The sequence below is a fragment of the Petaurus breviceps genome, unplaced genomic scaffold (genome assembly GCF_028583685.1).
Source record: "Petaurus breviceps papuanus isolate PSGF00001 unplaced genomic scaffold, PetGlider_PUasm1.0 185, whole genome shotgun sequence".
Classification (NCBI taxonomy): Eukaryota; Metazoa; Chordata; class Mammalia; order Diprotodontia; family Petauridae; genus Petaurus; species Petaurus breviceps.
In genome coordinates, this window is record NW_027185797.1 from 40,229,892 (window position 1) to 40,251,136 (window position 21,245).

Genomic DNA, 21,245 nt, shown 5'->3' on the forward strand with positions numbered 1-21,245 from the left:
AATATTAGCAAAGAGGCTATAGCGACATATTGTAAGGCTTATTATATATCAAGTCCTGATTAGGTTTGAACTGGGAATACAGGGTGAGCTCAACACTGGGAAAACTACAGATATAATTATTTCATAATAAGAACAAAAATCATTTTATCAGTAGATGCAGGAAAAGCTTTTGATGAGACACAAAACTCTAGTTAAAACACTAAAAGACATAGGAATGAATAAATCTTTATTCAGTATGATAAGGAATATCTAAGTAAAGCTAAGACCTAGCCTTAAGGTGTAATGGGGATAAGGTAGAGGCTTTTCCCCTAAGATCAGGAATAAAGCAAGAATGTCCATCATCCCCATTCAGCATAGTACAAGAAACATTAATGACAGCAGTGAAACAAGAAAAGAATTTGAGGGAATAAGCACAGACCAAGAGGAATTGCCCAAATAGTTTACTTAGGGAAATGATCTAAAAAAATAATTGAAACCATTAACATCAACAAAGTTGCAAGGCATATAAAATAAATCCACATAAATCACCAGCATTTCTTTATGTTACTAACAAAACCCAGCAGGAAGATAGAGAAGGATAAATTCCATTTAAAATGACAAGAAGTATAAAATATTTAGGAGTCTCCTTGCCATGAAACACACAGGGGCAATATGAATACAACTACGAAATACTCTGCCCAAATCAAGACTGATCTTAATAGTTGGAGAAATGCTTATGGCACATGGGTAGGCCAGGCCAATATGATAGATCTAAACTAGTGCCATTCCAGGCTGACCATCAAAGGATTACTTCATAGAGCTAGGAAAAAAGTTGATAACAAAATCAGGTGTAGGATTAAAGACAAGAATATGAAAGGAAATAATCTTTAAAAAGTGGGAAGGAGGGGAGCCAAGTCAGACATAGTAAGCATTTAGCACTCAAGGTACTGTGCTAAACACTGGACCAGGTGCTGCTGAGCACAAGTCCTCCAAGTGAATTAAGAAGTAGAGAGGCTAGGTGGTGCAGTGAATAGAGCACCAGTCCTGCCACAGACACTTAACACAAAAAAAAGCTAGCCATGTGACCTTGGGCAAGTCGCTTAACCCCAATTGCCCTCCAAAAAGCAAAAAAAGAAAAATAGGCTTATCAGTGCCACAGATTAGGCATACGTTATACAAGAGCAAACGAACTCAGCAGCCTAGAGTTTGGTCTACCCAAAGATCCCAGCTATTAGGATAAGAGTTTACTCAGTGTTTGAGAAAAACTGGGAAAACTGGAACTTGGTCTAACAAAAACTAGGTCTAGACCAGCATCTCATGCCATATACCAAAATAAGCTCTAAAAGGAGACGTGGCCCAGAGAGGGCATCATCATAAGAGCCATTCCTCAATTGATAAATGATCAGAGTATGACCAGCCCATTTCCAAAGGAAGAAATGGAAGCCACCAACAGCCACGTTTTAAAAATGCTCTTCACAAATCATCACAGAAGTGCAAGTTAAAGCCACTCTGAGACTCTGCTGCTCACTCACCAGACTGGCTAAATTGATGAAAGTGGAAAATAACAAATGGGAGAGAGAGTGGTGCACTGGAGGGCCTGGCCATCCCAGAAAGCAGTTTGGAGCTGGGCCCCCTGAGTCATTACATTGTACTCCCGCCCATTGACCCAGGGTTACCACTGCTTGGTCCATACCCATAATAATAATAACAATAACTGGCATTTATGAAGCACTTAATGCTTTGTAAAGCTCTTTATAAACATGATGTCGTTTGATCCTCAACAACCATGGGAGGCAGGTGCTGTTATCCTCATTTTATGGATGAGGAAACTAAGGCAGGCAGAGTTGAAGTTGCCCAGGGTCACATAGGTAGTAGTAAGTGTCTTAAGCTGGATTTGAACTCAGGGCTTTCTGACTTCAGGGTCAGGGCTCAACTGCACCACTTTTCTGCCAAAGAGTTTTTTTTTTAAGGGCAAAAGGACCCATAACATACAAAAATACTTGTATTATCTCTTTTTGTGTTGTAACTGAGGGCGGTGCCCATTATTTGGTGAATTGCTTAAAAAGACAATTTTGAAAGACTTGGTATTTCTGCTGACATAGTAGTCGACCACGATTCCTGAGGATTCATGATGAAAATTACACCTACCTCCTGAGACAGGTGGGTGGTAGAGTCAGTGCAGATTGACACTTAAAAAAAATACGGCTAGTGGAGCAATTTGTTTTGCTTGATCATACATGTCTGAAAGAGATTTTGTTTTTCTCAAGAGATGGGGATAGCGGGGAGGGAGAGAAGGCAATTTTTGTTGCTTAAAGTTTGTTAAACTAAAAGGGGAAATTTGGAAGAGAGGGACTGTTTGGGGAAAAGTAAGGAGTTCTGTTTTGGACAGATGCCTAAGGGACGTGTGGTTCAAGAAGTCCGAAAGGATGATTGAGGACTAGAGCTCAGGAGAAACCAGGGCTGGATTGTGGGGGGCATCTGCATGTAGATGATTGTCTCAAGGGAACTGAGATCAGCAAACAAAATAATATAGAAAGAGAAGAAGAGGGCCCATCAAGGGAGCCTTGTGGGGGGCCACCTCTGCTCAGTGAGGCTGGTAGACACAAATAACAGCCAAGGAGATTAAGAAAGATTAGTCCTACTGGAGGAGAAGGAGGTTACCAGAGGGAGGTAATCCATATTATCCATTGTTGCAGAGAGGGAGAGAAAGGTCAGGATTGAGGAGAGGCCATTAGATTTGACAATGAATTGTTTCAACTGAACAGTGATGTCAGAAATCCACTTGCAGTGGGTTTAGAATTGAGAAACAGCAGCACAGCTTCCTGGTGCAGCCAGGGTTTTCTTAAGGATAGAGGAGACCGGGGCACGTTTGGAGGTAGGTAGGGGGACATTGAATCCAAGCCAGAAGTAGGAGTGTTCATGGAGGAAGATTGAAGAGGGAGGAGGCAGACCTGATGGCCATTTAGATCAGAATTGAAGGGTAGATTTAGAGACTGAACCTCGAACAAGGGAAGATCACCAAGTGGAGGTCTTACAGGGAGTCTTGGAGGAGGCAATGAGAGCAAAGAAGGTTATGGTTTCCATCTGTGAAGGGGGCGGGAGGTGCGTGAGAAGGCTGTGGAGTGAAGCATCGCAGGACAAGGTTGGAGATGAAAGGAAGTTTGTGCCAGAGGCAGCAGACTGAAGATAGGGAATAAGGCACATTTTGGACGTGGTGTATGGGAATGTGTTTTGCCTGACTGCATATTTGTTGGAAAAACTTGGGGTTTTTTTGTTTTTTTCCTCTCTCCAGTGGAGGTAGGTGAGATGGAGATAGAATTAGCTACCCTTTCTCCCCCCCCCCAAAAAAAAGGAAGGTCATTGAAACATTTTTTGGTTAATTCATAGAAGATGTATATGCACCAAAATGTTTATAGCAGCAAAGAATCAGAAACAAAGTAGATGCCTATCAGTGGAGAATAGTTGAGCATGATGTTCAGAGAAGCATAAGAGAACTTCACAGAATTGATGCAAACTGAAGTAAGCAAATAGAGGGACACGGTCCCTCCCTCCCCCCAGCAGCTGTAACAATGGAAATGGAGAAGATCAGTTGCTATGAAATTATAAAAACAGGTTTGGTCCCCAAGGAGAAATGATATAGGAGATGGCATTTGCTCCATAATTAACACTTTCTTTAAGAATCTAAATTTAAAACACCAAAAAAAAAAAAAATCGGCATTTTTATCCACGGAGCACCTTGGGATCATTGGGTGTGCAGGTTCCCCAATGTAGTCCAGACAACACCCCTCCTGGTTCTAGCATATTGTCCCTTCTGCCGCAGCGCCCCCTCAGTTGGGAGGCTCTGCTCATAAACAGTACCAGAGTCAGCTCCAAAGTAAACCTTCCTCAGCCGCTGGTTTTTTTCTGTGTATTTTGAATGAATGAATGAATGAATGAAAGGCAAAAAGTATCTTAGTACCTGTATACTGGACTCTGTTCTCAGCACTCAGGATACAAAGATAAAGTTTTTTTTAAAAAAATTTCCTCAATCTCATTTGATTTTTAAAGTCCTTTTTAAGTTCTTCCAAGAAATCTTTTTGTGCTTGGGATCACTTGATGTTTTTCATTGAAAAGGAATGACTTTAGAATTCCATTGTCTTCCTCTTCTGAATATGAACCCAGATTTTCTCTATCCCCATAGTAGCTGTCTGTGGTTGGGTTCTTTCTCCATTGCTTGCTCATTTGTAATTTTTGTTGTTTTATTTTGTTTTTAGCAGCTATTAGTGGGATCAAGTTCTAGTCCTGAGGTATGGGGACTAATGCTCCAAACCTCAGGTCCTTCTTACTGTTAAGTTCCCTGGAACTGAAACCAGAGCCTCTGCTCTCTTGCAAGTGCCCTCAGCCAGCAGGGTCCCTGCCCCTCTACTACTGCACCACCAGGTGTGTACCAGCTCCTTCTGTCAGTGGCAGCCCAGTGCAGGATGTGTCTGTGCTGCACAGCTGTGTTTGCCTCCCTCAGCTGTCAGACCCCAACCCAACGCTAAGGCTTGGCTGCCTTCCTAGCCCAGCTGCCCCCAGGGCTTGTGGTTTGTTGATTCGAGTTGACCTGGAGGTGTTTGCTGAGTTGACCTGGAGGTGTTTGCTGTTCTCTGGGCCTTACCTCTGCCCCCGGGGATCTTTGGTTGTCTTGAGAGAACTGCTGCTTTACCCTGACTTTTGTTTATTTCCACTGCTCTATATTCCCTCTGAGACCATGTTCTGCCTTTTTCTATGGAGGAAATTTGGAGAAGCCAGAAGTTTTCTGAACTACTCTGCCGTCTTCCAGAATCCTCTTCTTCATTTCATGGAGGTGACTTGTGTCCATAGACTGTTCTCATAAAGGTGTTATAGAAAAGAGAACATAAGGTCTTCTGGCTTGACTTTTTTAGTGATAATAATATTATTGATTTGTTTTCTTTCTTGTTCTTTTAGTATCTTTTGTTGGAGGTATCTTGAAAACTCATGTCCCTTTAAAATTGTGTTGCTTCCAGAGTGGATTTCCTTGGTTAGGCCCATACTTCTGCCATACTAACGTCTTCATCTTAGATGCTATTTCCACTTTTAAAAAATGATGGCTGATGCTACTGGCATCCTTGCAAGGACAGAAGCATTTTCAAGTCTGTTCCATTTTGGTTCTGTTTGTTGTCCTTTCAGTTTGCCATATAAATGCTCTGTTGATGACCTGGCTTAGTTGGGTTTGCTGAAGTATTTTCTGGGCTCATTTTCCTCCCCACGGCTTTTTGTTGTTTTATGAGATCATGACACTCATCTTCTGCCAGTCCCCTCTTTTTTTTCCAACTGAGTTTCTACTTTTTAGTTTATGACAAGGAAATGAGTATTTGCTGGTTGTGTGGTTTCTGCACTGTGGTCCCCTCATGGTGATCACTGGTTCATAGCTACTGAAATTTTCCTAGAAATCATAAAAAATGTTTTTACTTTATTTTCTTCCCATTTGGGGGCATTTGTTTAAATATAGCTCCATGGAGAAAAGTCTTTTTTATTTTTTCCTTGTTATCTTCTCATTTGTTCTTGCCGTCAGCTTTTCTTCTTTAATTTTGCCCTTATTGTAATCTTTTTATAACATATATTTTAAATTAACTTATTTATTTACTATGAGTTTACAACATTCAGTTCCACAAGCTTTTGAGTTCCAGATTTTCTCCTTCTCCCTCTCCTCCCCCTTTCCCCCACATGAAGTCTGGTATAGGCTCTACAAATACCTTCACATTAAACACTAGTTAAGTTGTAGAGAAGGATTATAACCAATGGAATGAACAATGACAAGGAACAAAAACAAAAAAGAGAGAGAACAAGTAGTTGGCCTCAGTCTTTGTTCAGACTGTAAATTTTGATCTGGATGTGTGTAAGATAGCCTTTTCCATCAGGAGTCCTTTGGGGCTGTCTTATAGCCTTGCATTGCTGAGAGGAGCCCAGTCTGTCAAAGTTAGTCGTCACATATGACGTGTCTATAATTGTGTACAGTGTTCTCCTGGTTCTGCTCTCCTCACTCGGCATCAGTTTATATGTTTCTCCAGGTTGTTACGAAGTCTGTCTGCTCCTCATTTCTTTTAGCACAATAGTATTCCCTTACACTCATATACCACAACTTGGTTAGCCATTCCCCAATTGATGGGCATCCTCTTGACTTCCAATTCTTTGCCACCACAAAAAGAGCTGCTATATTTTTTGTACATACGGGTCTTTTCCCCACTTCTGTGATTTCTTTGGGATACAGCCCTGGAAGTGGTATTGCTGGGTCAAAGGGTATGCACATTTTTTATAACCCTTTGGGCATAATTCCAAATTTCTCTCCAGAATGGTTGGATTGATGGGGGATAGAAATAGGTTGTGCAGGAACTCTGATCTTTGCGTACCACCAGAATGCCTGCGATTCAGTTTGGAAAGAATTCAGTCCAAGCCAACTTGGAGTCAGGAGTGTAAAAGTTTATTGTACACTTTACGGTGGGCAAGGGTCCTTATGGGACCTGCCAGTTTGTTCTTAGGGAACATGCAAACTTAAAGATGACATAGGCATAGTTTTTAAGGAGTTGAGGCAATTAATCAGATGTCAATTATGCTAACTAGGTGATTAAGGGTGGGATTAGGGAGGAGTTAAGGAGAGGTCAGTGCTTAAAGGGACATGCACTTTTAACGTCAACTGTGAAGCTGTATTGCCCATAGTTCACTGGGAAATGGGGGGGGGGGGACCCTACCTGGAGGTGTGGTTTTAGGCCTGAAACAGTCACTAAGTCACTAAGTCAGCTAGTGGTGAAGGGCTGACTGAGAAGTGCCCAGTCTGCCCCCCATCAGTGTCATGTTTGACAAGATGGATGTTGGGAACCAAGGCTAAGGGAGACTCAGTATGGGGATAATTGGCTAAGGAGTTAACCTATAGATAGTGCTTTGAAGGATTCATGGTGCAGCTGACCACTTACTAAGGGGAGATAACGTTTGCCTAAGCTAAAATGTTTGTAGATGGTTTAGTGAAGGATTCATAGGTGTAGCATGTTATTATTCCAAGCAGAGATAAACAGTGCATGAATTGTTTCTGGGCAGAGTGCTGGCAGGCAGAAGGGGCAGAGTTAATGCTCTGAGGCTGGGGAGGGGGAAGTATGATTTTACAGACTGGTTTTACAAATTGATTTCACAAACTGATGCTACAGACTGATGTTACAAAGTGAGTTTACAGACATAGATCCCAAGCACCCCATCAGGATCAGTTCACAGCTCCACCAACAATGCATTAGTGTTCCAGTTTTCCCACATCCTCTCCAGCATTTACCTAATTGTAATCTTGTCCTCATTTATGTTCTCTCCTTCTCTAAGGGAGGAGACTACAAAGGCAACTTCTCTGCTTTCATCTGGATTGAGAGATGGGGCTACAGGGAGCAGGGAAAGGCATCCAGTGCAGCATCCCCATGGCACTGCTTGCCCTGTAACCAGCCCTAACCCGCCCTCTCTGACCCACTGTGACCCAGCTGCAGTTGATGTTTGGGTGAGGAGGACCTCTTGAGATCCTGGGCACTCTCATCAGGGCCTGCTCAGCTTGGGGCCCTGCCATTCCTACCTATTGGCAAAGGGCTTTTTTTTTTTTTTAATTATTTTTTACCCGTGGGGACTGAGTTGCCCTGTTCTAAGTGAGGAGGCACGGCCTGATTTGTACCTACTTGCCCAGTCAGGCAGTATTTATAAGTGCCTACTGTGTGCCAGGCTCTGGGCTAAACACTAGGGATATGGAAAGAGGTAGAAGGCAGGCCCTGCCCTCAGGGTGCTCACAGTCTGATGGAAGAGATAACAGATATACAAACATTGATTTCAATTAAAACAAACTATTGATAAGGATAAAAAATAAATGAGAGAGAAGACTGAGAGACTGGGAGGATGAGGTTACATCCTTCCTATAAGTAATAGGGGAGGTTTGAGGGGAAGGATGATTAATTCGGCTTTAAACATCCTGAGTTTAAGGTGACTACTGGGGGTCAGCAGAGAGACTGAGGCAAGAAAGGGGGACTCCAGAATCATTAGCACAAAGCTGGTAATGAAATCCATGGGAGCAGATGAGATCACCTGGTGAAGAGGTGCAGAGGGAGAGGAGAAGGGGACCCAGGACAGAGCCCTGGGGGTCAGCAAGGGTCAGAGGGCGGGGTCTGGAGGAGCATCCACCCAGGGAGACTGGGGGGGAGGAGACCAGGAGAGAGAGGAAGAGGGAGAGGGAGAAGTATGTCTCAGAGGCCTAGAGTGAGGAGAGTGTCAAGGAGGAGAGTGAGAGTGCCCAGGGCTGCAGAGAGCTCAAGGACTGTCCCCACCTGGTCTGGGGGGGGGGGGGGAGGCAGCCTCTCTTTGTTACTGGTTACTTTGTTGTAACTAGTCAGTGATCTTAGTGTGCCCCCATGCCTGGTGGAGTGATGGCTCGTTCCTGTTGGAGACACTCACCTTTATTTTTCATTTGTTCTGTGCTGGCTCTAACCAACGCTTCTAAGGGGGTAGGGTGCTACTGGTCCTGGAGTCAGAAAGATAGGAGTTCAAATCCAGACTCAGACACTAGCTGTGTTACCCTGGGTAAGCCATTTAACCTCTGTTTGCTCATCTATGAAGTGACTTCCCAGAGTTGTTGAGAATAAATGAGATATTTGTGAAATGCTTTGCAAACCTTACATCACTCTGTAAATCCTAGCTATGTTTATCTTGATCATTCTGGAGTGGTCCATAGGAGCTTTTGGCCTCTTTCAATTTACAGCCTTCTCTGAAGTCCAGCCTCAAGGTGAAAAGACTTGGTTGGGGAGGGTCAAAGGATGGTTCCTGCTTTTCCTCCCTTCCCTTCCAGCTGTTGAAGCTGAGACAACAGTGATCTTCCGTGTGGTCCTTCCCCTCATTGCCACCTTGAACTCTGCAAGGGGACATGGGCGGCATCTCGTGATGTGATCCTGGTTCCCTTGGACACATGATCAAACATTTGTCCACTGCTTTATCTGACTCTCTGAGGCCTTGCCTTTCATTAGTGGTGATTTTTGTCTTTTGGTTGCGTATAGAATGACTGGCCACATAAATGTCTTTCAGTTTAGCTGGCAATATAGAAACTTGGTTGCTGGACCGAGATTGTAAATCAGGTGCCAACAGTTAAATTCATATTCTGCTGCTGAGTGCTCAAGCCAGAAGGCAGGGGCTGGCCTGGCTTGGGGTGGGGGGGGGTAGCTTAACTGCCTTCAGGAGCCCATTTATGGGGCGGTGCTGGGCAGGCAGCCTGAGGTTAGCTCTTCCACCTTGCAGTAAGTCCCTGGACTGGGCTAGACCGTCTTTAGGAGGCTTCCTGTCCTGACATGCTGAGTCTGGTCTCTCCCTACCAACAAGCTAGGCACCTAGCCACCACAATTGACATGCTGGCTTCCAAGTGAAGCTGTTTCCAGCTTAGAAATACATTGATTGTTCCCTAGGCTGGGAAGGTTTCTGGGAACATTCCTCTGAGGCCTAGTGACAAAGGAAGGTTTCGACTGGCTGGGTATCTCTGGTTACAGAGCCAACAAGCAGCCTGGTCTGGGAGGAGTTCTTTCCTGGATAGGCCTCCCAGGTGGAACTTAGACCTAGCAGTCAGAGGCCCTGCCCCGCCTTCTGAGCCTCTGTCAGGCCCCTTCCTATCTCTGGGCCTCCTTTTCCCATTCAGGTTTTGGTTAGATGGACTTTACAGGCCCTCAGGCCCCTCAGAGCTCTTAGGGTCCAGATTCTGAAGTTTTTTCTGCCCGGCTTTCTGTTCCCTCGCTAACATTTTGGCCCAGGGCTGGACTCATTTCAGCAGTGAATGTTGATTGAATTCAGTTGGCTCCTGTTGACCCTAACTGAGCCCCCTTGCCTGCAGTGTTTGTAGGAGGTGGTAGCCCCATGGCCAGAGGCCATCCTTGCCCCCCATGCCCAGCGCCCAATGGGAGGATACCTGAGCCCAGGGGCCTGGAGCAGAGAATTGCCAGGGGGGGATGAAGTGGCATCTTACCACAGTGCCTGGCACACAGCAGGTGCTTAATGCCTGCTCTCTTCCTCCCCTCCTTCTTTCTTCTGCTAGAGACTTTTCTCAAATGTAGCAGGGGGCCTTCTTTGGTCTTAGGCCTTCCACCCTTTGAAGATTTTCAGTGGCTTTCCCCTTTCCTACGGAATAAAATATGACTGTAGCCTGGCATTCAGGGCCTTCCACATTCTGTCTTTTCAGGTCTGTTCCCCTGGCTTTCCCTGGAAACTGAGCTACTCACTCTTCCTGAGCATTCAGGCATTCTTGGGCCAGCACTGCTTTCTTCCCCTCCTCTGGTCTCTGCTTGTTTCCATTCTGCTCACCCTTCAAGACCTTCCCTGAAGTTTGTCTCAGTATCTTGGGCTCCTTCTCTGCTTGGCATTCAGATTTATGATACCCTTAACTGTGTGGATGTCTTGATTCCAAATGTAAGAGTAAGGACTGTGTCTCACATCTTTCTCCCAGTCCTGAGCACAAGGTGTCGATCATAGTAGGTGTTTTACACCTATTTTTTGACTGCTTAAAAGCCTTTTCCTTGACTCCCCTCCTCAGTCTAACCAAACTTTCCCAGTGTGCAGGGCTGGGGACCTGAGGGGGTCTCTGCCCATAAACTTTGGGAGCTAAGCAGGAAGAAGCTCCCAGGCTGCTTAGTACAAGATCACCAATGGCACCCTGGCTTAATGGAGAATGGTGGCCAGAAGACTAAGGCAGCTATTCTGGCCCTGCCCCTGTTTCTTGATTTGGGGTGGGAGCCTGGAGAAGGAAGGAACTCATCTAGTCCAGTCCCTGGGAGGCCAACTGAGCTGGCTGAGCTCCCACAGGTGGAAAGCAGCAGGGTGACCATCAGAACCAGCTCTGCTCAGGGCCAGGCTAGCACTCTACAGACCATTCCAGAAGTGGGCAAGCGCTTGGGTTTTGTCCAGTGATGGAGAGGGACAGATGGGCCTTCACCGCCCCTGTCACTAGGTAGCAAGGCCATGTGCCTGGGAGGGTAACTTTTCCATGACTGGGGTGGGGTGGGAGGGCTCTCAGCTCCCCACTGAGTAGAAGTTGAGTCTGTCTTTGTTCTGTTGGCCAGGTGATCAACAAACATTGATTAAGCTTGCATTCTATTGGAAGGGTACATAACCACTGTATGTTATTGTAGACAGCAAAAATACAAACACAGATTAGTAGCAGTCTGGGAGGGGAGCATTCATGCTGCCCCCTCTCCTCAACTAGGTTTTGTCTCACCCCACTTTCCCTTGGGAGCAGGCATCAGGAGTCTTCCCCAGTTCTGGCCTGGAGGCCTGGAATGAAGACTCCCCCGGGCATGTGTAGCAGCAAGCACCCCAAGCGTCCTCAGGGTTTGCCGCCACCACAGGTTCTTGGATCTGCTTTGTTAAAGGAAAGCAACTCAAAATGGGTTAACAAGCTTACTTTAATCAGTCAGACATATATCGTTTACCTTGTTCAGGGGAAAAAGGTCAGCACCCCAAACTTCAAAATATACAGACAGAATTATCAAGACATTAACAGATCAAGTAGACAGCTTTCCAAACTGTCCAACCATTACATCCATACCCAGTCAACATCTGGGTTTCCACATCTGGGTTTTTCAAAGCCGGGGGACTCTCAACAACGGCTTCCCAGAATTCAGATCAAATCACAGAACACTTCTCAAAGTGAGTCCCAAAATAAAGCTACACATCAGGGCTTATATAGCCTTCTCCTGGCTCAGAGAATGTAACCTTATTGACTCTCTGGCCAATCAAGAAGTATCTACTGAAAAACAAGCCTCCCTCCCCAGGCTTCAGGTGCATTTTAGCCTAGGGGCAGGGAAGATCTTCCAAATTTGCATTCCCATTACAGCATGAGAGAAGGAATGTCCAGTAGCCGTCCACCAAGTCAATGTCATACCGGGAACCCAGGATTCCTGCCTCCCACGTCCATGTGCTTTCCATCCTTCTAGGACATGACTTTGATTCTACTGAACTCTGAGCAGTGGGCAATTCTGGCCTGGCTGTGCCTTGGTCATAGGTTCTCTCTACCCTTGCAGAGCAGTTTCCCAGGGATAGGAACAGCAGCTGTGCAGACCTTGGACCCAGACTTCAGGTATCAGGAGCTCTGTGAAGAGGTGTGGCCAGAGTAGGGAGGGCCAGGATTCAGCCAACACTCAGCCTGGCTGATGCCCCAGGCCAGACATAGTAATGCTAAAGTGGTTTCAGGTAGACTTTGGAGGCCAAGCATGTGCATGTTGCCGCCCCCCACCCTCCACCCGAGTCAGCTTCCCAGTATTGGGGTGTGGAGTCTGAGTACAGTCCATCCTTTGTGTCCCCTGCTGGGGGTAGAACCTAACACCTCCAAGGTAAAGGTGAGGGGGCCACCAGGGTGCTGTCCTGAGCAAAGTGGCTGCTGCTTCTGCTTCCTAGCAAGATGGCACTGGCAATACAGGGCCATTGTGGTAGCCCCTCCAGAACCCAGCATTGTAGCAGCTCTTGGCTCTGTTGTTGGGAGAGAGAGTGAGAAGGGAGGATTGTTGGGACCCTGCCCCACCCCAACCACCCTCATATTCCAGAGCCCAAAGGGCTTTCTTCCTGTCCCCTTTCTGCCCCCTCCAAGTGAGACCTGTGGGAGCTCCTAAGGCAGGAGAGCTGAGCCCTTGGCCCACTCTTTGCCTTCCTTCTCCCTGCTGCACATGGGCCAGCTTGGGGTAGTAGGGGCTTCCCACTGGGTCCTCTAGTACAAGCAGGGAAGGTTCACTGGACAGCTAACCTCAGCCCTGCCCAAACCCCAGGCTTTTTTTTTTTTTTAAGCAATCTGGGTTAAGTAACTTGCTCAAGGTTACATGGCCAGTTATTTCTGGGTGTGGTGCTGAGTATCTGAGCCTGGGATTTGATCTCCAGGTCATCCCAACACTGGAGCCAGTGCTCTTACTTGCTGAGACACCTGGCCTCCCCTCCAGGCTTTTGACCCGATGTCTGTACTCCAGACAATTCTGTCAGTGAACTGATAGACCTGCCTCTGTTCCTATAGCTGTGGGATGGAGGAAAGAGCCATTCTGGGGATTGGGAGAGCCTTGAGTTTGAAACCTGCTTCTAATATTTACCCCAGGTGACCCTGTTACCTCTCAGAGCCTCAGTGTCCTCATCTAAACGATGAGGAGGGGGAGGGGATATGCCTGTTCCTCTCCTGCTGAACTCACAGAGTTGTTGAGGATCAGGATAATGGCCCTGTGTCAAGGCCTCACCTCTGCCCTGATCACCTCGGATGCAGACAGCGAGCCTCCCAGAAGGCCTGGCCATACCATCCTTTCCTCTTCTCTTTCCTCTCTAGCCTGGAGCTGAGCAGACGGCCAGCCCTGGCCCTGTGCCCGGGCAGTGCCAGCATGGCACGTACCAGGCAGCCTGCTCCCCGGCCAGCCTTGTGGGAGCCACGGAAAGGTCCGGTTCCCTGTCCGGGTTGATGGCTTGCTGGCCAACACTCGCTGTCTGACCTGCTCTCCCCACTGTATGTCCTTGGGTGTGGAGGACAGAAGAGGGTTTCCTTTGTCTCCTGCCTGATGGGAGGCCCGGGCTTGGGGAAGGAGAAGCAAGAGCGCCTGAAGGGGCTAGCCTTGACTAAGGGGGCTAGCCTCAGAGTGCAGCTCAGTGTCCCTGGGTCTCAGTTTCCTCCTCTGAATTTGTGTGGCCTACTTCATGATCTTGGGAATGAAGAGATTGTTAAGCCTTAAAGCATTGTATGTTGCAGCTTTCCCAAGAGTCTAATCACTGTGTGACCTTGAGCAGATCCTCTTTTCCATCTGTGGCCGGTAGTCTCTTCCTTTATAAAATGAAGGATGAGACCATGAAGGCTCCTTCCATGTCTGAGGGGGATGCCTTGTGGAGCCCTGCAGCAAGGCCGGGAGGACCAGAGGAGGCTGAGCTCACCTGCCTGGGCCCTCAGGGCCTTTGAAAGCTCCAGGGTCTGAGGGGAAAAGACTAACCTGGCTCTTTCCTCTCTCGTGTCCCCCTCGCTCTCCTCCTGACTCACCATTTCCTCCCCTCAGCCCAGAATGTGACGGTGGAGGAGATCATTGGCGCCTACCAGCAGGCCTGCCGCAAACTGAACTGCAAACAGATCCCCAAGCTGATCAAGCAGATCCAGGTACCTGGGCCGGGCCGCAGGGGCACACTGCTCCACTTCTCTGCCCTCTGTGGACACTGACTTGGAGCTCATGTTTGAAAGGTTCTAGATGAAGGCAGAACCTGTGTTCTTAACTGAGGGCCTTCCCGGCCCTGGTGTTCACTCTTTCATGCTCTGAGGTGATTCCCAGATCTGACTTTCTTTAGTTTTGCAGGTCAGAAAGCAAAAAAAACATGCTGTTTCCATGCCCTGTAGTTTGATGCCTAACTCTGCCTCATTTTGTTTCCTCCTTTGGTGGCATGGAGCTGTGATGCACACTGGGTGGCCAGCTGGTTGTGAAGACCCAGTGGTCCACATGGGGGCTAGATTCCCTAATGGGCCTTAACATCCCAAGCCCTAGTCTCTGGTCCAGCTTGGAGCAGGCTTCTTTCCTTAGTTTCCTCAAGTGAACCTTGTGGGGGCAGCTTGTCTCTGCTAAAGAGTCAAGATTTGGAGGGTCTCTTGTTTCTACTAATGATGATATGATAGGAAGAGAAGAGAGTCGGGAGGCCTGGGTGGACTGCCTCTGCAGCCCGTTCCATACCGGATGGAACTCTAGAAAGCCCTGCCAGGACATTGTTGGACACCTGCCCAGGGCCACAGTAGTAGTAATGACAGGTCTGGGATTTGAATTCACGTCTTATGGCCCCAAAGTCTAGCTTCCTGCTCCTCCCACTGCCTTTGCGTGTCTTTTCCTCATTCCAGATCTCTAGATGAGGGTGGCAGGTGACCTCTCAGAGTCCATCTGGCTGTGACCATGGATCTCCTTGGTCCAGGGTCTTGTGAGGCACTGGCATTCTCACTACTTGCCTTTACTTTTTGCAGGAGTTTACTGACTTGGCACACCGAATTGACTGCCTTGATCTGAAAGGTTAGTGTCCAGAGCTGTGAGCATACATGGAGTGGGACCCCTCTCCTTAGCCTCAGGCAGTTGGGCAGAGGATCAGTGGTGCATGGTGGTAGGTGCTGGGGTGAGGCCTGACAGACAGAAGAGAGGGTTGGAGTGGGACAGGGAGAAGCCTGGCTCCTACTAGCTCTGCCCCTTGCTATCTGGGATGCTGGGTACAGGCTCACTGGACCTCAGCAGCCTCATCTGTGAAAAAAGGAGGGGGCTCTCTGAGGTTCCTGCCAGCTCCAGATACTATTGTCATAAGTGGCAAGGAGAGGCCGGAGAGCTATGAGCTAGGGAGCCCAGGGGCCAGGCCAGGGTTAGGCATCCAAAGCTCCAGAGAGGTCTGAGGTTAGACTAAGCAGTGGTTCACACCGGGGAGGACAGACAGAAGGTCAGAGCAGGAGGTAAAGGCTGGAGTTTCCTCAGCAGAACCATGGGGCCCCACGGGGGGAGGGCAGGGCATCTGGCACATTGTTGCCCAGGAGTGTTTTCTCGGAAGTGGGGTGGGGGTCTGTGTCACCACTAGAGGAGAGAACGCCATCTCCAGCTGCAGTCCCTGCTGGCCTTCTGAGGATCTCTTCAGAATCTGAAACAGAGCCTGCCTCAGCCCCCAGGGAGGCCTTTGTGCCAGGGCCCTCACTCCCTGACACCTCTGATTACAGGAGAGAAGCTGGACTACAAGGCCTGCGAGGCCCTTGAGGAGATCTTCAAGCGGCTGCAGTTCAAGGTGGTGGACTTAGAGCAGACCAGCCTGGATGAGGATGTGAGCAAGGCCCCCCCCTACCCCCAGCGAGCTGCCAGGGATGGGGCCTGGGGGTGGGCCAGGGGCCCCAGGGCCCCCCACGTGCTTCCCCATTGGCTCGTGGGTGGGGGATTGGCAAAGGGAGCTCCATCTCTGGGGCACTCTGGTTTGTGGAGGACTCACAACTTCCCAGAGGGGGCTCCTAGGCCAGGGCTGCTGTGGCTGCTTCTGGTCACCTGCTTCCTCTTCCTCTTCCCCTCAGGGCGCTTCTGCACTGTTTGACATGATAGAGTACTACGAGTCAGCCACCCATCTCAACATCTCCTTCAACAAGCACATTGGCACGCGAGGCTGGCAGGCCGCTGCTCACATGATGCGCAAGGTCAGTGTCCACCTCCAGGCCTTGGGGGCCATGGTGCCCCTCTGCTCTGCGGCATGGAGGGGGGCTTGGGGCAGAGGACAGGGAAGTGGACTTGCCGCCATGGGAGGCAGCCTTGTGGCCTCAGCATCACAGTGTGTTCACATATGGAGCCAGGGAAAGCCTCTGGGTGTGTCTTCCTCCAGCCCCTGCACAGATCGGAGAGCCTGCCCACCGTGTGCACATGCTCCCCGTGGTGTGGGGGGGGGGGCCTGTCAGGATGCTGAGTGCCCTCCTCAGTCTTGGGCAGAGCACGTGGGTATGGGCACACAGCAGACAGGGCTCTGAAGACCAGCCACATAAATGCTTGACATAGGAGCGTAATGTTCATGTGGATAGAGATTTGAGGAAGGCACAGAATGGGAAACGTGGAGGCCAGAGGAGACCCAGGTCTGGAGGCAGGCAGGCAGATGGAGCTCCAGGTTCTCACCGGATGCTTTTCTGGCCCCTGTAGACAAATTGCCTGCAGTACCTGGATGCCCACAACACCCCCCTGCTGGACCACTCTGCCCCCTTTGTGGCTCGTGCCCTGAGGATAAGCAGCAGTCTCACCGTGCTGCACCTGGAGAACGCCAGCCTGTCAGGGCGTCCGCTTGTGCTTCTCGGTGAGTAGCCTGGCTGCCAGGATTGAGAAGGGATCTGGAGAAACTTCCCGGTCCAGAAGCCCTCTTGTGTGATCTATGTCAAAGGAAGGGATTCACGTGAGCAGGGAATTAGCTGGAAGCAAGACTCCATCCAAGTCTCCTGGGAACAGCTTCTGCTCCTGCCCTGACAGGCTGGGTGGCTTTGGGAAGCCCCTGCCCCTTCCCTTCCAGGCCTCAGGGCCCTCTCAGTAAAGCCACACTTGGCTTTGTAGTTTCTTGCACCCTTTCTAACTTTGGCCATCTGGGCTTCTAAAAGTCTGATTCTTCCCCATGTCAGTGATAAGAGGCTAAAGATGTAGTCCTCCCCTGGGTTTTTAGCAGAGTGATAATGAATGGTTTGGTGGTGGTGAAGTTCCATGTAGCAGGGTAGGTGAGAGGAGGTGAAGGCCAGAGTCCCCCCAGTGGCTAAAGAGCCAGGCTCCATGGCAGAGGGGACTGGGGGGGCCAGGAGGGAGAGAGGGCAACTGGGCTGACCTGGCCCCTCGGTGCGCCCCGGCAGCTACTGCCCTCAAGATGAATATGAACCTTCGGGAGCTGTACCTAGCTGACAACAAGCTCAATGGGCTCCAAGACTCTGCCCAGCTCGGGAACCTTCTCAAATTCAACTGCTCCATCCAGATCCTGGACCTTCGGAACAACCACGTTCTAGACTCAGGTGGGCTGGCCATCTGCCTCTACTGAGGCCATGGTGGGGTAGAGGCATTAATTTCTTCCTTAACAGAAACCATTTAAAACAAAAGCTTCCTGCCTCAATTTGGTGGAAAGATCACTAGTAGCCCAGAGACCTAGATTCCCTGACTTGCTGTGTAACCTTGGGCATGTCTCTGTTCAGCCCTCAGACTCTCCATCTATAAAAGAGGGCACTGAGAGGGTCCCGATGCTTGACCCAGCTCCTCACCTTCTGCTCTCTCAGAACGGGCCAGCAGCTCTCTGTCCCCATGTTTGTCCTTGTCCTGGCCTGGGCTTGTTTCTCAAATTATTCATATCTCTTCCCCTCCCCTCTCTCCTGTCAGAGTAGAAATAGGAAACTTGGGGAGAGGGAGGGAGAGAAGCTGGGCAGGGCCTTGAGAGTTCCCCCAGAGCAGCCTCTGGCTTGTTCCCCCAGGTCTGGCCTACATCTGTGAGGGTCTGAAGGAGCAGAGGAAGGGACTAGCTACCCTCGTTCTTTGGAACAATCAGCTGACACACACAGGCATGGCTTTCCTGGGAATGACGCTGGTGAGTTACGTGCACAGACCCAAAGAGCCCCGGAAGGGCCCCAAGAACGTGGGATGGCCCCAGATTTTACAGATAGAGAAGAAATCTGAAGCCAAGAAAGAGCCTGACCCGAGGTCTCAGAATCATTCAGAATCAGAAGTCTCTTGGCTTCCCATGGGGTCTTTCCATCAAACTTAGGACTGGGAAAAGTTGGGTGGAAGGGGAGGAAGGGGTCTGGAGAAAGGCATGAGCAAATCCAAGAGGGTTTGGCTTTGGACTCATTGTCCTCTGTCTCCCTTTGCCCCGCACTAGCCCCCTTGTTTCCCAAGATCCTGTTTTTGTAGTAAGTTAGTGAGAACAGGAGAACTCCGAGGGATGGTCTGGAAGCCTGGGCCTAGAATGTCACCCCACTAGTTCAGGAACTCTTGATTGGATGCTATAATCCAGCTGTGAAGAACCTTCCAACACGTAACTGGCTCACTGATTTCTAGAGTAGCTGTGTCCTGCCTCCTGGTGGGGAATGTGGAGTGACAGGTTTAAAAAAGGCCTGACAAGCTCCTCATTTTCAGAGAAGGAAGGAGAGGCCTGCCACGGCCTCGCAGGAAGGAGCCCAGTCCTTGTATGATCTGCCACCACTGGCCTGGCTTGGAGGCACCTTCAGTCCTTGAGCTTAGCCTGTGGTGGTCACCAGGCAGGTGCCCCGGCCTCTTTCTTGACTGGACTCCCCTTGCCCTTGTGTGTCTCCATTTCTCTTGTCCCCAGCCCCATACCCAGAGCCTGGAGACTCTCAATCTGGGTCACAACCCTATTGGAAACGAGGGTGTCCGGAACCTCAAAAATGGGCTGATTGGGAACCGCAGTGTCCTGCGCCTGGGACTGGCCTCAACCAAACTGACATGCGAGGGTGAGGGGCCGGGCAGGGTTGGGGTTGGGAGGCCTTAGAGGAAAGCTGGGAGAGGTCAGAGCGAAGCAAAGGCTCAGGGGGCCAGGGCTGAGAAATCAAGGAAGGAGTGAGAGGAAGAACTGAACCAGGGGTGTGGGGGAGAGGCAAAGAGGAGAGAAAAGACCTGGAGCCTGGAGGTGGAGGCCTCAACTTGGGAAGAGGCAGAGCAGATTCTTGGGCTTGGGGGGAAGGACAGAGTGGAGAGGGCAGGCCCCTCAGGACAGACAGGAGCAAGGCCCTGGCGCTCAGGCTGCAGCCACATCTGAGGGCAGCTTGGGCACCCTTTGGCCTGGCTCAGGAGGCCCTCTCTTCTCACTGGGGGCCCTGGCTGGGCTTGGCCTCGCCCCCAGGAGCTGTGGCAGTAGCAGAATTCATTGCCGAGAGCCCTCGCCTGCTTCGGCTGGACCTTCGGGAGAATGACATCAAGACAGGAGGGCTGATGGCCCTGTCCTTGGCTCTCAAGGTCAACCAGTCCCTGCTACGCCTCGACTTGGACCGGGAGCCCAAGAAGGAGGCAGTGAGTAGGGGCCCGCATCTCCTGCATGTTTACCCAGGCTGGGGCTGGGACCGGGGGGCCAGCAGGTCCTGGGTGTGGAGGGCCTGGCCACCATCCTCCCTACAGCGGCCCTGTGTGCACCCTGGCAGGTGAAGAGCTTCATCGAGACCCAGAAGGCCCTCCTGGCAGAGATCCAGAATGGCTGTAAGCGCAACTTTGTCCTGGCCCGGGAGGAGGAGGAGAAGGAGCAGCAGCTGCAGCTCTCGGCCTCCATGCCTGAGATCACGGTCACTGAGCCTGCCCGCGAGGAGGCTGCTGTGCTGGGAGAGCCAGCAGACGAGGCGCGGGAGAACGGGGACCTGGAAGGGGCCGGGCCTGAGGCCCCCGGGCTGGCCCGGGACTCGGATTCTGACACGGATGAGGACGAGGATGAGGACGAGGACAATAGTGGTCCAGGGATTCAGGAGACGTGTAGCCCTGAGGTTCAGCTTGTCACTGTTCCTGGGAACTCCCTGAGCTCCAGGGATAGGACCCCTCCGGGCAGCCCGGCCCCTTCAGCCCCACAGGCTCTGCTGGAGAGCCCCAGTGGGCCAAGACCGGAGGTGCCAGGTGCTGAAAAACGCATCTCGGTGTCCAGCCCTGGCCGAGGCCATAAAGTTTTCGTGGTGACTCGGGTAGAAAGCCCCCCAGAAAAGGTGGGCGAGGCCCCGGCCCTGCAGACTGAGGCCCCAGCCGACAGGTCAGGGGTCAGCCCTGGCCCCGGCCCTCCAGATCTACCACTGCCCAATGGGCTGAAGCCAGAGTTTGCTCGTGCACTGCCCGATGCCCCTGCCGGCCATGGAGGACCAGAGGGCAAGGGTGCAGGCTGTGGCCTGGAACATGGTAAGCGTGGGCCCTGAGCTGGCCGGTGACCCCAGCAGTGCGATCACCTGCCTCCCTTCCCCACTTAGACGCCTCACAGCTTTGGAGCCATGTCCCTGGGCGTCCTTCCTCTGAGCTCACAGATGAAGACACCAGAGCCCAAGGGAATTCTCCCAGTCAGTGACAGAGTTGAGAGTCGAGCACTGGTACCAGAACTTCAGCTCTGTCACTCACTGCCTCGGTGACCCGGCCTGACGAAGCCAGGCTCCCCAGGGAGCTCACCTCCTCAGTTCCCCACTGTTCTTAGCCCTGAAATCTGACTTGGGGATCTGAGAGTGAGGCCAGGCCCCTCCTGTCCCACATGAGGACGTGCAGGCTCACACAGGGAAGGGACAGGGGATCCATTTTGCACCCCTAAGATGAGAGGGGCTGCATATTTTAAAGCCTTGACATCAGCCCCAAGTAACAAGGAGAACTTAGGCTGTGAGGCTGGGACAAGAGCCAGGTCAGACAGTCTGTCCCTATGCTTGGGTCATACAAACCTCCAGTACCTCCCCAGGCAAGTCGTTCAGCGTTGAATGTCAAGAAAGGGTCTGGGGATGGGCGTGAAGCTTAGGCGAGGATAGGCCCCTGCCCTGGGACTGCTGCCGAGGGGGCCACCAGCCTAGAAGGGGCAGCAGGCTCTAGGTCAGGACAGCCCATTAGCCTGGGGGGGGCCAGGCAGCATTGTGCTGCTCATTGGGTTGACCCCTGGGGTGCAAATGGCCATCACAGGGCCCCGGGGTCATTCTCATGAAATTCCCTCTGCTCCTTTCTGAACCCATAGAACTCAGCTGCTCCAAGAACGAGAAGGAGCTTGAAGAATTGCTTCTGGAAGCCAGTCAGGAGTCAGGACAGGAGACACTGTGACACCTGAGG

At 50.4% G+C, this 21,245-nt stretch overlaps 1 protein-coding gene across 1 annotated transcript in view; it reads left to right on the top strand.

The window, feature by feature from the left end:
- Positions 1–21,245, top strand: part of PPP1R37 (protein phosphatase 1 regulatory subunit 37) — a 40,135-nt gene extending 18,890 nt beyond the window's left edge. Inside the window, exons 2-12 of the mRNA XM_069088991.1 lie at positions 14,019–14,116; positions 14,960–15,005; positions 15,689–15,789; positions 16,031–16,150; positions 16,641–16,791; positions 17,330–17,485; positions 17,936–18,048; positions 18,790–18,931; positions 19,321–19,487; positions 19,616–20,348; positions 21,154–21,245. Of these exons, the coding sequence (XP_068945092.1) occupies positions 14,019–14,116; positions 14,960–15,005; positions 15,689–15,789; positions 16,031–16,150; positions 16,641–16,791; positions 17,330–17,485; positions 17,936–18,048; positions 18,790–18,931; positions 19,321–19,487; positions 19,616–20,348; positions 21,154–21,236 (1,910 nt within the window). The 3' untranslated portion in view covers positions 21,237–21,245. The remainder of the gene's footprint in view (positions 1–14,018; positions 14,117–14,959; positions 15,006–15,688; positions 15,790–16,030; positions 16,151–16,640; positions 16,792–17,329; positions 17,486–17,935; positions 18,049–18,789; positions 18,932–19,320; positions 19,488–19,615; positions 20,349–21,153) is intronic.